Source organism: Hippopotamus amphibius, chromosome 2, assembly GCF_030028045.1.
Source record: "Hippopotamus amphibius kiboko isolate mHipAmp2 chromosome 2, mHipAmp2.hap2, whole genome shotgun sequence".
Classification (NCBI taxonomy): Eukaryota; Metazoa; Chordata; class Mammalia; order Artiodactyla; family Hippopotamidae; genus Hippopotamus; species Hippopotamus amphibius.
Genome location: NC_080187.1, coordinates 166,592,688 through 166,608,758, shown reverse-complemented (window position 1 = coordinate 166,608,758; position 16,071 = coordinate 166,592,688). Strand labels below are relative to the sequence as shown.

At 36.4% G+C, this 16,071-nt stretch overlaps 1 protein-coding gene across 1 annotated transcript in view; it reads right to left on the bottom strand.

Annotated features, from left to right (window-relative positions):
* Positions 1-16,071, bottom strand: part of PRKD1 (protein kinase D1) — a 313,425-nt gene that overhangs the window by 135,831 nt on the left and 161,523 nt on the right. The window contains exon 2 of the mRNA XM_057722272.1: positions 10,511-10,649. Coding sequence (XP_057578255.1) covers positions 10,511-10,649 — 139 coding nt within the window. The remainder of the gene's footprint in view (positions 1-10,510; positions 10,650-16,071) is intronic.

Sequence of the window (16,071 nt, the reverse complement as noted above, 5' to 3'; positions counted from 1 at the left end):
AGATCCATTGTTAACCCCTGATATTTTATTATATTTTATATGTTTGCAAACCACTATAAATATACGTTGGAAAAATGTGAGATAAAACAAAGAAATGAAGCCATTCATATATTATACAAAAAGTGTATATACTATACCATGACCCTGTATTACCCTTCCTGACCTATTTCTTTTATTTTCTACTATCTACCTTCCCTATCTCCTTCCTTTCTAAGATGATTTTACAAAATCTGAAGGTCTTAGGTAATGTGTTAGATACTTTACATTATTATCATAGTCAAGCCTTAGTCTGAAGGCACCCAAACAATAAGCAGCTTTCCCAATGCCTCACAGCTAACAAATGGGCTGCTGGGAATTGGACTCAGGCGGTTTGGTTCCAGAATCTGTGCTTTTAACTACTAGGGCATTCTGTGTAGCACACACTGAAATAAGATAAAGAAATCAAGAAACCCTGGGGAAAATTAATATTGTGCCAAATACAAAGGATTAATATAGTGAAAGCGATGTAATATTGACTTGTACCATGATTAAAGGTGGCCCATGAATTCAGATTTGAGAGGCCAAGGCCAAAGCAAGAAGGAAAATTAAATGTCCTAAGAGTAATATTATTCATAAAATAGAGCTGTTTTGGGTACTAAAGTCTGAGGAATTTATCCAATAAGGAAGTCACAGGATGATACCGCACACAATTTGTCCCATGAGATTTCAGTAATAGACGTGCTACCAAAATTTTCAGTTGTGTTATTTATAACATCTCTTAATGTGTCATATCAAAGAACATTTCAGTTAAAAGCATTTTTTCAGCTTGTGTGTGTGTGTGTATGTGTAAAGAATGTGTTTCAGAGTTTTAAGAGTAAAATTTCATTTATCTAGCTGCTCTGTCCAACAGAAATTTTTTTTTTGACAGTCAAAATGTTCTGTATCAATATGGTAGCTATTAGTCAACGAGCCCATGAAACACTTGAAATGTAGTCAGGGTGAATGAGGAGTTAATTTTTAATTTCACTTTAATTCTAGTTAATTGAAATTTAAATAGCCACACAGTTAGTGGCTACCACACCGGACAGGGCACAGCCAGAGGCATGGTTGGACTGCATATTCCTCAGCCAATTCTCACAAATACAATTTCATATTTTTCTAACAGATGGACAAAATAAAAACCCAAACACTTTTATATTCTAGTTTGAGCTCAGAGCACAAGAATTTTGTGTTCTTTAACTCAGCAGAAAACGAACCATTTTTTCAAAGTTTCTGACTTGGAAAAAATCCATATTACCTCTGTATAGAATTGAGCCGAGGACATACCTATTTACAAGATACTATTATTGCTTATAATATTTTTTATATTATGCGCAGATTCTGTAACTCATCTATTTCAGTATCTTTGATGTGTCAAAATCTTCATTTCTGACTTGCAGTGTGATTTTTGGAAATAAGCTCCAAATAATTTTGAGTCAAAATCTGGTAAATAAGATAGATTAATAACACATTATTTGTGTGCTTTATACACCAATTATAAAGACAAAATTAATGTAAAAAGGCAAAAAGAACAAGAACATCTTACTATGTTTTCTAGAAGGATTCTGAATATGCAAGTCCTCTGAGATCCTGTTGTATCACTAAGGTGCTAACATGGTAAGATTTATGTACATGAGATGTTGAATCTCCATCCTAGGAAGCAATTATAAGGAATTTTTGGTTACACAGAGACCAGAAAATACAGAGGAAAAAAAAACCCTTTGTGTGGTTTTCATTACCCATGGGTTCTTTTCCTGTTTATCTGGATGACTTCTAATACTGTTCTCAATTACAGAAGTAGCAGATGAAAAGAGAAGAGAAGGAAAAAGTATGATTTCTGGCTGGATATTCCCTTGCCAGATGGTAAAGAACTAGGCCTTAGGCTAATTCTGTGTGAACAGAAGGGCTAGATATGTCTCTCTCTGAAAACCACAGTATGTACACGGACAGAGATCTCTATGGAGATTTAGACTCCAGTTTTGGAGGGCATGACTCAGCTTTTCCTATAGATCTTGCCAGCTGACCCTTAGGCACAGACAGCTGTTCTGCTGGATGGAGAAAGCTACAGAGCTCCAATGTGAGGAGGGAAAGGAGTAGGGGGACCACCAGGAAAGGTCAGCCAGCATCTCAGGATATCACTCTTTATTCCTTCCAGACACTGAACAGAAACAGAGCCTGAGGCCAGCTCCAGGGTCACCTCTCTGAGTTCTAATGCCAGGAATGGAGCGCTGAGGCTCCAGATGAAGAAATGACAGTAAGCTGATGAAGGAAAGTGAGATTAGTATTGAGGGGGAGCTCATCAAAAAGAAGCAACAACTGAACACATTTCAGAAAGAAAGCAAGAATCTTTGGAAGAGCAATGGTGGGAAAGCTGATTCCGGCAGGAATGAATGGATTTCGGTAGCAAGTGAGGTCACTTGGTCATGGCGATGAGTATAATCCAGGAGCTGCAAGGCTTAGATGGGAAAACAACTGGTATTCTATGAATTAGGTCTTATTTTACAGGAGAAATGTTGTGAAAGACGCTGCAATGTTTTGAAAGCAGAACTAAATTTCTAAAAATAAATAATTTTCAAAAAATAGTTTCTAAGGATATGTAGAAGACAGCAAGAAACCAGAAAAAAACGGATTAGTCAGATGATAATACTAATACTACTAACCGCTCAGGCCAAGGAGAGTCAACAGCAGCACTGAAATTCCATTCCTACAGAACAACAGCGATTGTGCATGTTGTATGCAGAGCGCCTGTTTAACCACTCATTTGTTTGTTGGTTTGCTCATTTTGTTAATGTAAGTACTCATTCATTCACCGAACGGACACTGATTGCATGTTATGTGTTAGGTCCTGAGGATTCAATATCAAAACAAACGGTTTCTGTTTCAAGCATTGTGTAGTCCAGTGGGGTGAAGGAAGGGCATGAAGGTTGAGAACTTCACATTTGCCGGGCATCTTGTGAAATACTTTCTATTTATTCTCATGAAATCTGTAACCCAACCCTATATTGGAGATACTGTTATTGCTATTTGACAGGTGAGAGGTAAAGCCTCAGGAGAATGAGAGACCTGCCAAACACAATACAAGAAATAAATGGCAGATCTGGGGCTTAAACTGAAGACTTGGATTAGAAGTCCACTGTTTACCAAATTGAAGTTATGTGGATATATGCCACAAAAGAAATATGCATATTTCTGAACGAATCTATGAAAAGCACTTAGAGCAGTGCCGAACACATCATAAATGCTGAATGTCCTTACGTCACTATCACTAATGTTATCATTATTTCTTAAAGAACAACATGGGGAAGAAATATTTATTCAAAATTATATTAATCCTGGAGTTTGGGATTAACATATACACATTACTATATATAAAATAGATAACTTGACAAGGACCTACTATATAGCACAGGGAACGATACTCAATGTTTTGTAATAACCTATAAGGGAAAAGAATCTGAAAAAAAATAGATATATATGTATGTACAACTGAATAACTGCTGTACACCTGAAACTAATATAACATTGCAAATCTACTATACTTCAATAAAAAAAAAATGAGAAATACAATGTAGCAGAATGCAACATGTGTATAAAATTTTGAAATGAAAAGATTCTTCAAGGAACTTTTTTCCCTTAGGGTTTGTCTTATGCCCCATGTGACCTGGGGAGAATGTCTTCACTTTGCCTTGACACTTAAAGATAGTTAAGTGAAAAAAAAGACAGAGAAGCAATGTACTATTGTACTATATCTCCTTGGAGAATCCACTCCACAAATGGAGAAATAATAGAGTACACTATCAAAGTAAGGGAGGAGTGCTGTAAGGCCCCATCTTCCCATGGAGGTCACAAGTAGAAAAAGATGGGAAATCTACGGAAACATTCCAACAGTCTGCTCTTTGCACTCACTTTTTAATGAAAATTGTTTAGGGTGGCATAATAGACCAAAACCAGGTTTATCTGAAAGATAAGAATGAAAAGAGAATAAATATTACTAATTAATGGAAATGCTGAAGACACAGTTAACATAAACCATACTTAGAAGAAAAGAGTAATGACCTGTAATCTTACATTTAAGTTTTCTATTGTTACAAAACCACCTGCACAGAAAATTGCAACTAAAGATGGACAGGAATAGGGACCACTCCACCTGGCAGATTTAGATGTCCAAGAACAACTACAAAGAAATATAAATTGAGTAGTAAAGGCCAGGACTTTTACAACCTAATTACCCAAGCAGTATTAGGGCTGGGATTCTGTCTTCTTAAAAGTAAACACTCTTATGTCTATATGATGTACCACTGAAGAAACAATAATGCAGTGATCTAATACATGACTCTCAAGGTTTTTCCCTCCTATCCATATTTCAGAGGGGGAAAAACACTGCTATGCAATGTACCATATCTGAGAGAAATGGATTTATACCTGGCACAGCACCCTATAAATCAATAATTTACACTTTCTGTAAAAGAAGGGAGGACTAGCTAGAATTTTGTTTCCATATATTTTTTCTGGCTTATGGTTTAGACAATGCATCTTACTAACAGAAAAACACGGTCATAAGGATCCCTTAAATACAGTGACCCTAGGACACTATTTCAATTTTGATTAGACCTGTGAAATTATATGATGGGATCCTATTTAAACAAGGGCACGGTTACTTCATTGTTTCATATTTTGTATCATAACTCTACAGAGAAGCGCCTCCAGAGTTGTCTTAACCTGATGATAATTTGTATATTTATTAAATACCTATTTCTATGGGGAAGAGGGAAATCACGGTCCTGTGATAACAATCACGTCACTGGAACTTGTAGCTGCTTCGCTGATGGTTCTGTTGTTACAAATACCACCAACGTTTCCCTGAAATATAAACTGTCTTACTATAGCGGGAATTCTTTGAACAGCTTCTCAAGAATTCCTGTTTACTGGTCCAAGTTCAAAGGGCTAACTTGTGAAGAGTTCAGTCTTAGACTCAAGCTGGTACTACCCCTATTCACTGCAGGATGTGGGCAAGTTAAAATTTATATTCCATCGCTTTTAAGATATCTGATTTCACTACCTCACAGAGTCACTGCAAAGGAAACCACATTACTTATGTAAACTGCTTCAAAAGTCTATGCTACTATGTAAACACAGATTTATTGCTTCTTAACTCCTGCTTTTCTATGGTTCAAACATTCCCCTCTGTGAGAGAGAAGTGGCCTGTATAGAGAGAATGGATATACCCTCTTACATCACCGGTCCATGGGCTTGACCCAGAGAAGCATTTCCAGTGTGAACTGCTGAACCCAAGATTCACCAGATAGAGGAGGAAAAAAAGTCTTTTGTGATACAGTGAATTTGGGAAGTGATCTTGGAGAATTATGTTTCCTATTAGCATGCACCAAAGCTCTGAAGAGTCTTGCAGTAAATAATTCAACATTGCTTAACACAACATTTCTCAAAGTTATCAAAGACTAGGATTCCTTTTTGTGGTATGTTTAATAACCATGAACATCATGGGGAAAGGCCGCTTAGAGTGTGAGGAAAGCAATCAAAACAGCTAACATCTATTGCACAGCTGCTATGCACAGAAATTCTCTTTAGTGCTCTCTATGCACTAATTTATTTTAATTTTCGTAATAACCATACAATGTAGGTACTATTGTTGTCCCCATTTTACAGATGAGGAAACTGGATCACAGAATGATTTAATGTCTTAGCAAAGATGTAAGTGGTGAGGCAGAGAGAAAGGATATGAACCCAGATGATCCGGCCCTGGCAACTGCACTCAATCCTTACACATACCACTTCACCTGCAGACTGAAGAAAACATGCAATCCACGTATTATTATCACGGTATGATACTTTCATCCAGTATGACTCCTTTTTAGATTAAAAAACAAACAAAACCCCTGAATCCCAAAGGTTATGCAACTTGTACAAAATCACGAGGGAAATCAATGCTACTATATGTCCGTGAAATCAGTTCTTCAGCCCCTCGGGGCAGTACCCAAACCATGTGGCAAACACGTTGAACAATGTATGAGGGCAAGACTTGGGATGAGGGAAAGGAAATGAGATCACGCTTAGGTAACTGTAGCTCTCTTTGGAGTCGCCTTCATTTTTTCATCTCCTTCATCAACTATATCCAAATGGTTATTATATCTCTTTAATGTTATCTCTAAAATCTCTCAATCTCTCTACCTCATTTCCAGCTCTTCTGTCACTGCCTGAGAATAGGTCCATACCCTTCTGCATGGGCTATAGCACTAGCTTTCTAAGGAGGCTCCCATCTCTAGACAGTGGAGAACAAATAACCACACGTGGAAACAGCATTTTGCAAAAGTTATAAATAATACAGGATAATCTACTCTAAAAGATAATGAAAATTTCCCAGCAAAAAATAAGAATTTTTACTATTAACAAAAGAAGGAAAGATTTAACATTTATTAGCTTTAAGACTTTAAAACTGATGTTATTTGAGAAATTCTTGTAGTCCTTGTCTATTTAGTCACCTGCAAGATAGATACGTACACACAATTATTAGAAATCAAATCCAAACAAAACAAAGCAAAAAGAGTTGAGTCATATGAAGGCAGTCCTGTTATTAATATGCTTTGTTATGGCTGAATTACCATGCTCCATCAACAGAAACCCATCATGACAAAGACTTCAGCTAAGTTCCATGAACTTTACTTTACAGGTCACTACCATACACTTGAACTTGACTTTGGCTTTAATAAAAAAAATTCCGTTTGCAGTGTTTTCCTACTTCATAACAATAGTAAAAATGCTAATCCTTTGGTCAACAGACAAAGAAAGTTTGCCAGCCATGGGAGTGTATATGGTGGGGAACTTCCAAGGAGTGTTTTGTTTTTTTTTTCTCCATAGCCCAGCCCATCCACCCATGAGCAATCTGTTCCTAGCTTATTGGGTCTAAAAGCACTAGCTCAACCAAGCCATGTTTTCCTAAAAAAAAAAAAAAAAAGGTTGGGGGCAGGGGTAGCCAGCGAATTAGCCAGGAGCAATCTAGCTAGTACTAACAGATGATGAAAAGTCTCAGCAGAAAATGACATAAGCAAGAGAAAATTCTTGATGTTGTCTGAGGGGACAAGCATGTTTAACCTTCCTTAAAATTAATTTTTTCCATATTTTCTCACATTTTATTACTGTACTATGTCAGAAAATGTTCCTGTTGGTGGAATGTTGGTTTAACATGAAAAGAATCAGATTATGTTTATGTCAAACTACAAAGTGAAATTTAATTTTTCATGAGGAAAAACAGAAAATATGGATAAATGAATTTTAACAGTAAAATTATAGTCTCCAGGAAAGAGAAAATTTCCACAGCATGTTTATGTTCTGGAACCGGTCAAAAGGCCACAGTGGGGATGTCCAGTGTTTTGCTCCTCTACCCTTCTTACCCACTGCCTTTTGAAAGAAGCTGATGCTTAACCACACCTCTAGGAAATAGCATATTTCTCTGGCCAATCATAGCATCTATTCTCTTCAGGGACTGGTTCAGGAATGAGTATGTTTATGAGCTCCCTTGCACCATTGTCTGAAGTGTCTCAGTAGCTATCATTTTGTCTTGCCTCAAATTATAATGCAATACAATCCTGCCCACATCACAGGCCCCAATTTCTTGTCAGGGCTGGGTAAATGCATAGAAAGGAGACGTGAACTTCAGTTTACTTCTGAAGATATATCTAGAAATAATATTTTTACAACAAATCAGCATTTTTACAAAATTTTGTATATGTGATAACTTCCAATGTGATAGCCAGTAGTCAATCAAGCAACCCATATATGTTTGCTGAGAACCTCATGTCTATGGCAACAAAAGGATGGGAGAGACGTGCAGATGACGAAACAACAGTAAAGCCAGGTGAAAGATCTGCCTTGAGCCATGCTGGCAAGAGACTGTGTGTCTGGCAGTCACGTGTCGCTCAGGAACAAGAATGGTAAAAAAAAAAAAGGAGGTTAAAGTAATTCAGATTACAGAAAGGTACAGCAGGCGCTGCTAGGGTATAAGAGAATACCAAGCAGTCGAGACTGCACCAAAGTGATGTGTAAGACATGAATATAATGGGCCATGCGCAATGGGGAAAGAAGAATAAAAGGAAAAATTTAGTCTAACAATGGTAGGGAGTGAGTGATTGAAAACTGCAGTGAAAGAGACAGGGATTGTGCATTTGGTGGGGACCGACAAGGTGGAGGAGGGGTGCCGCCAAGCGGAGATCTCAGAGTGGGGGCCACACCTCATTGGCGAGGTCAGGTCTGAGGCTACACTGCAGGGGACTGGCAACAACCAGCAAAGGGAAGAGGTGTGGGGGGAAACAAGACTGAAATATGCAGGGCTGGGAGGGTTTAAGGGAAAACTATTTTTAACATGTATTGAGAAAATCACAATGCTGAACTTCAGAGTGGGAGACGAGGTAGGAGAATACATTTACCAAAGACGTTTATAAGTAAATGCTGGAGATTTAACATAATTGAATGCGTGTGCATATATAAATATGTATGTGCGTGTGTGTGTGTATATATGAATATATGAATAATTTAAGGGTTAAATGCACTGGGGAAGTGGAACTACATGGAATAGGAAAAGGGTTCAGAAGTTCAAGGTTCGAAATTGGAATCGGGCTGTTATAAAATGGCTCCTTTTAAATACCAACCAGCTTGCTGCTGACTGGGTAGGAGAGGCTTTCCTGAGCCAGGTGCTGCAACAGCAGGTGAGGAAAAGGGCTGCCTTTAAATGCCCCCTCAGCACTGTGGTCAGGGAGACAGGAGAGGCGGGACACAGAACATAAAGGGTGGATGGCAAAAGAAGTGGAGGGTAGGCACAGTGAGGTTCTGGACTTGCAGGGATGGAAAGGAAAAGAAGAATGCTGTTCCCTGTGCCCAGGGGCCCTCCGGAGCACCACATCAGGTCAACATGGGGCAGAGCGGGTCTGGCTCACGGACGCCGTGGGGATAACATGCAAGGCGGCAGCACCTGTCCCCATGAGAACACCCACACACAGCTTGTATTCGCTCCGTCTGGTACTACTCTGAAGAGCTTGATAACAAAAGTAAAGTGGAAAGAAAAATAAATAATTTAGAAATGCAATTTCAGAAATCTTCATATATTTCTGGACATGGCCAAAGGGAAAAGACTCATAAAGCACATCCTTTGCAAAGCCGGCCAGCTATGAGTCTAACGTGAATTATGGTGAGAACAGATCTGCTGCATGATGCCCCTGAATAATTTATTAATTCAGGCAGCCCCTAGTGTTCAGAAACATGAAACTTAGAGAACAACATGTCTAGGCACTAGTGTTTTGAGACCAGGCACGGTGAGCCAACGTCAAAAGAGCCAAAGGTAAGTAAAATGGAGAACCTATAGCAAGGGATTCCACCCCTCACCCCCCCAAATTTAAAACATGAAAACTTTTCCTTTTCCGGTTTGTTTAGCAACTGGCAAACCTATAAACAACAAGAGAATTATTACTTTCATCTAGCAAAACACGTTGTTTTATAGGATCTATCTACCCAGTGAAAATATGGCAATCCCAGGACCTCTCACAACGATAGCAGATCAGTACAGACAATGTAAATTGGACTGAATCAGAGCAAAGGCGAAGAGAATTATAATCAGTGCATCCAAGTTCTGGGCTCTGGAACTTGAGGAAATGAAGCCTAGAATCATTTTTAAGGCGAATGGATTTCCTTTAGTCACAGAGATAGCAAGCAAAGAAGGCCAGAAGGGAGAAAGGAGCGATGCAACCTGCATTTTTCAATAATGACTCCATTTTAACAGAAATAAACAATAAAAATCTGGAGCTCTTTAGAATATTGCACTGATCCCTGCTGTTAGGACCCCTGCTACAGGAGTTCTCTGGCATTTTGTTAAAAGTTAAATTATTTTCTGAATTGACAGGCACAGTCCCGTCACTAACTTCTAAATCCTAAACATGAAACATAAATCTGGGCAGAGGGAAGCACAGCCACTTCTCAGGGAGTGAGTTAGGTAAAGTCACAGGGCATGGCCTGACCTGCTGTAACTCCTGAGCTCTGGTTCCCAACTTGCTCTTGGCTAGTAGCTACTGGATTTCTGACTCGACTGAAGCAATGGTTTCCTAGTGCTTGACTTCCAGACACTCAGTTCGTTTGGGGCCCTGACATCTGTCTTAGCTTCACTGTTGGTGAGTTTGTATTTGTTTGCTTTTACTGCTATTTTGAATGATTTAAGGTAATGAATGAAAGTATTCATGTGTGTTGTTGGGGGCCTGCGGAGAGCGTGAAGTTGGGAGAATGATTGGGACAGGACTGGGTGGAGAAACAGCCAATTCAAGGGAAATCTTTTGCTTTTTTCAAAGTAATTTTGAAAGTTCATATACACAGAGCCCTAAAATTCCCTCTTGGGGCCGAGTCTGATGTACGTTTTCTATGCTGCCTTAAAAACCGATGGCCAAGAATTCTCCAGATACAATGATTTATCTGTGGATAGAGGAAAGAAGTATACTACCTGACAAGACAACTTCAATGAGATCGCCTTCCTGGATCTCGCTAGCCGTTTTCACCAGTTGAAGGATGTTTTCAGAGGTAGGGTCATGGCGAAAAAGCAGGATCTTATCATACATTCCATAGAAACCACATTCAGGGAACTGTAAATACAAATACCGCAACAGGTTAAATGTCAGAATCTTCTTAAACTGAAAACCAAAACCAAATAAATAAACGTCAGGGGACCAACACAAGCTAATTAGAAACGTTCAAAATATCTAGAATGTTAAAAAAATCAAAATGAATGGCCAAAATGATACTGACATGACTCCAAGGCAGGAGGAAAAAAATCACATATCACAACGGCAATAAGGACAAAATGATCTTCTAATTAGAGATCAAGAACACAGGAGAGTCTGAGATAAGATTCAAAGAAATCCCTGGCAGTAAGGCAGTTAAGAAATACAGTAAGCGGTAAGAACTGTGCATTTTCACACGATTTATAGCAACTCAATAACATTAAAATGGGAGTTAGTCTGTAACAATTCCATCATCAGTATTGTTGCAATTTGTTTGCCAAAAAAAATTAAAAAAAGGAAAAAAAGGTCACTTCATTTTGGCATCTTCAAAAATAAGAGATGACTCAATAAATTTAAACATGTTCTGTGCGTGGGCAGAGGTGTTATGTAAATTCTTCGATTCAGGAAAGCACCAGAGGAGACAACACAACTCTCCCTTTTGTTGCTGCCCATACATTGCATTTAGTTTTCATGCAATCTAGGTTAAATAGATAAATACAATAGTTAGAAGTCAATTTGTTTTAAGTATACACAGTTTATATTCTCCTCACAGGGATAAATCCAAGAGTTTATTACTCAAGACTATCTCCCAAGAGCAGGCATATAATGAAAGATAAATGAATGATATTTTATAACGAGCAAACCTATAAAAATTCTGATATTAACAACTACTAGTAGAATATTAACAACTAATATTATTCCTTGCATTTCCTCTCTTCCTTCTAATGCAAGAAAGGGCTCTTCATTCAAACCATCGTCCTGGTTGATGAATTCCATTTTAAAAGTAGAATTATCTGATCAAAGGGTAGGAACATCCTTAAGAATCATAAAGCCAATTTCAAACTTATTACAAACCACAATCTCATGAACAGTGTAAGCAAAGATCCATCTGTATTAGCATTAGATATTTTTATTAAAACAAACAACCTAGGCTAATATGGTATGGGAAAAGGGCCTTCTGTTCTTGTAAGTGATATTTTCACATAATGAGCAATTGTTATTTCTTTTATAAATTGATGTTTGTCGTGTGGAAAGAGGTCATAAGTCAAGGAGAGAAAATTGTCTGGTTCCTGAAACTTGTGATGTGTCTGGCACAAACGTCAATGAAGGCTGATTTCAAGGAGCGACTGCCATGAAGACATGTCCAGAACATGATACTTTCTGAAGGTAAATAAAATATATCATGCATTCTTCCTTATTTTTTCCTACTAATAAAATTAGGGGCTACAATCATGTAAGACATTTTGTGTGAAGTAAAAATAAGTTTATACAGAACATTCTCTTGCTCTTAAAATGGGGTTGACCACCAGGCTTAAAACTACTTTTACGTTAATACGTATAAAATAGATGACTATTAAGAAAAAATATCAAATTGCACACTTTAAATATATGCTGTTTATTTTATGTCAATTATATCTCAATAAAACTTAAAAAAAAAACTGCTTCTGCATATCACTTAGTAAAGTTGGCTTCCTTAAAAAAATAAACACAGGAGCTAAAATGATATCACTGCTTCCACTGTGCTAACTAAAATAAAAATAATAGTTCCTTTTTCCTGTAATTTCCCCAATATTATTATTAGAGTGCAAGGAAAGAAAAAAAAAACTAAAACACCATTTTCTAAATCAAAGCAAAGAATAGATCATGTACTATTTTAAAAATCAACTTCAGCTGACGTGTAATTTACACTAAATAAAATGGATAGAAGTGTATAAGTCTATGAGTTTTGACTACTGCATCAACACCCATGAAAGCAAAATCACAACCAAGCCATGAAACATTTTCATCAACCCCCAACTTTTACTGTACCCCCAGTAGTTGATGCTACCCACAATCTTGACACAGTTTTACTTTGTCACCAATGATTAGTTTGCCAGCCACAGAATTTCATACAAATGAAATCATACAAAATGTACTATATACTCTTCTTTTAGCTGGCTTCTCATTATAATGTTTTTGAGACTCATTTACACTTACTGTATTTGAGATTCACCTTTTTTTATTATTAGTTATTAGCATTTCATTACATGGATCTAGCATAATTGCTTATCTGTACACCCACAGATGGACATTTGTATTTTTCCCCAGTTTGTGGCTATTATAAATAATAAAGATATGAACACTTATACAAGTGTTTCAATGGGTATTTTTTTTTCACTTCTTATGAGTAAATATCTAGGAAAAGAATTTCTATATAATCAAACATATAAGTGTATGTTTGATTATATAACTATATTTTTATGTTAATAACACACTATACTTATTATTGGAGCTTTATACTAAGCCTGAATTCAGTTAGTGTAAGCTCTCCATCTTTTTCCTTTTCTAGATTGCTTTGGATATTATAGGTCTTCTGAATTCCTATACACATTTTAGAATCACTTTGTCAATTTCTACAAAATAAATCTGCTGTGATTTTTCAATGATATTACATTGAAACAGATCAAACTGGGTAGAACTATATTTTAACAATATGGAGACTTCTATTTTGTTATGAACAAGGTGGTATATCACCCTATTTATTAGTTTCTTTTAAATTTCTATAAAAAATATTTTGTAGTTTGCAGCGTACATGTCTTAGATATATTTGCTAAATTTATCTCTAAGCTTTTATATTTTTATGCTATTATAAATGGGTGATTAAAGTGCAATTAACATACAATAAAATTTGCCCCTTTAAGTGTGCAGTTCTGAAAGTTTTGAAAAATGTATACCACAACCACATGCCATATATGCAGTATACACATCACAGCCAAGATATAGAACAGTTTCAGTTCCTATATTTTGGTCTTTTCAAGAATGCCATATAAATGGTATCATACAGTATGTACATAATTTTGAATCTGACTTTACTTACTGCAATGAAGTTGAGATTTGTCCATGCTGTTACATGTATCATTAATCTACTTCTTTTCACTGCCTAGGATTTTTCCATTGTGTTGTACAGATGCACCACAGTGTAAGTATCTATTCCACAGTCAGTGGAGGGGCATTTAAGTTAGTTCTGTTTTTGACTACTACAAATAAAGCTGCTATAAATGTTCACTTAGAGATTTTTGCCTGAACATAAATTTTTATTTTTCCAGGGTATATGGAAGTATTTGGATGACTTTATAAGAAACTGCCAAACTATTTTTAAAGTAGCTATACAATTTTGCATTCTCACCAGCAATGTATGAGAGTTCCAGCTGCCCTGCATATTTGACAGCATTTGGCAATGTTGGGTTGTTAAATTTTAGACATTCTAATAGGTGTATAATGGTATCTCATAGTCTTCATTTACTTTTCCCTAGTGACTAATGATACTGAGCATCATTTCTTGTGCTTAACATACACACACCTGCTCATTTCATTTGCCCACTTTAAAAACTGAGTTGTTTTCTTATTGTTGAGTTCTCATAGCTCTTTATATATTCTAGATAAAAGCTGTTCCTCAAATATATGTTTCACAGATATTTTCTTTCGGTCTGTGGCTTATCTTTTCATTCCCTTAACATTGTCTTCTTAAGTGTTTAATTTCTATGAAAACTAATTTATCAAAATCTCTTCATGGGTCATGGTTTTGGTTTAATATTTAATAAACAGGACAAAGTGACAGAGTAGCATTGACATATATACACTACCAACTGTAAAACAGATAGCTCAGGGGAAGTTCCTGCATAACATAGGGAGATAAACTCGATGATGGATGATGATTTAGAGGGCCAGGATAGGAAGGGTGGGAGGGATAAACAGGATGGAGGGGATATATGTGTAAATACAGCTGATTCACTTTGGTGTATGTACCTCAAAAATTGGCACAAGAGTGTAAAGCAATTATATTCCAATAAAGACCTTTTAAAAAATATTTAATAAATATTTGTATAACCTAAGGTAACAGATTTTCTCTTATGTATTATGCTACAAATTTTACTGTTTGGAGTTTTACATTTGGGTCTATGACCCACTCTGAGGTAATTTTTTAATAAAGTAAGAAATATGGATTGAGGTTCTTTTTTTTTTTTTTTTTTTTTTTGCATATTCTGGAAGATTTGTATAAAACTGGTATAAATTATTCCTTAAATATTTGGTAGAATCCTCCAGTAAAGCCATCTGACCCTAGATTTTTTTTTTGGAAGGATTAAAACTAGATATTCAGTTTTCTTAACAGATATATTACTACTTAGATTTTAATTTCCTCTAAGTGAGCTTTGGCAGTTTGATTCTTTCAAGGAACCAATTCATTTCATTCAAGTTGCTGAATTTATGGGCAAAAAGGTTTTTTCATATTATTCTTTTGTCACCCTTTAACATCTGTAGAGTCTGTAATGATGCCTCTCTGTTATTTTTTTATATTTGTAATTTGGATCCTTTCTCTTTTTTGCTTGATTAGTCTGGCCATTGGTCTTTATATCTGATTTTATGCCATACTGTTTTGATTACTATAATATATTTTGAAATCAGGAAGTGTCATGCCTCCAGCTTTCTTTTTCTTACTCATAATTGCTTGGGCTATCGGGGGTCTTTTATGATTCCATATGAATTTTAGGATTGTTTTGTCTACTTCTGTAAAAAATGCCTTGGGATTTTGATAGGGATTGCATTGAATCTGTAAGTTGCTTAGGGTAGTATGGACATTTTAACAATATTAATTCTCCCAATACATGATCATGCAATGCTTTTCTATTTATTTTTCTTTGCTTCAATTTCTTTCAGAGATCTTTAAGTTTTCAGTGTACAAGTCTTTCACATCATATTTTCATGTAATCATGAAAGTTTTTTTCTGCTAAGTGCATCACCTTTACTATTTCTGATATGTTTCCATTAAACTCTTTTAATCCTGGTCATGGGTCACATTTTCCTGATTTTTTATATGTGTACTTTTTAAATTAGATGCCAGACTGTATGAATTAATGTGAGCAGTTGTACTTTATTGTCTTCCTTTAAAGAATGTTGATATTTGTTTTGGCAAAACATTAAGGTACTTGTAGACTGATTTTATCTTTTCAAGGCTTACTTTTAAATTTTGTTATGGCAGCTCTAGAATAGTATTTGTTCTAAGGATAATTTAGTCCTACTACTAATGCATGACTCTGTATCTCTACAGAACACCTCAAATGTTCAGTGAAATCTCTCCTATTTGTCTGGTAGGAACTTGACCATCTCTCAGCTCTATATGGGCTCTGGAAAGTTTTCATTTCACAGCTTCCCAACAACTCCTCTTTCTTCTGTCTTAGATTTTCACCCTATGGACTTGTATCCAGTCTAATATTCAGTCGGACCCTTAAGCAGATCTCTGGAGCTC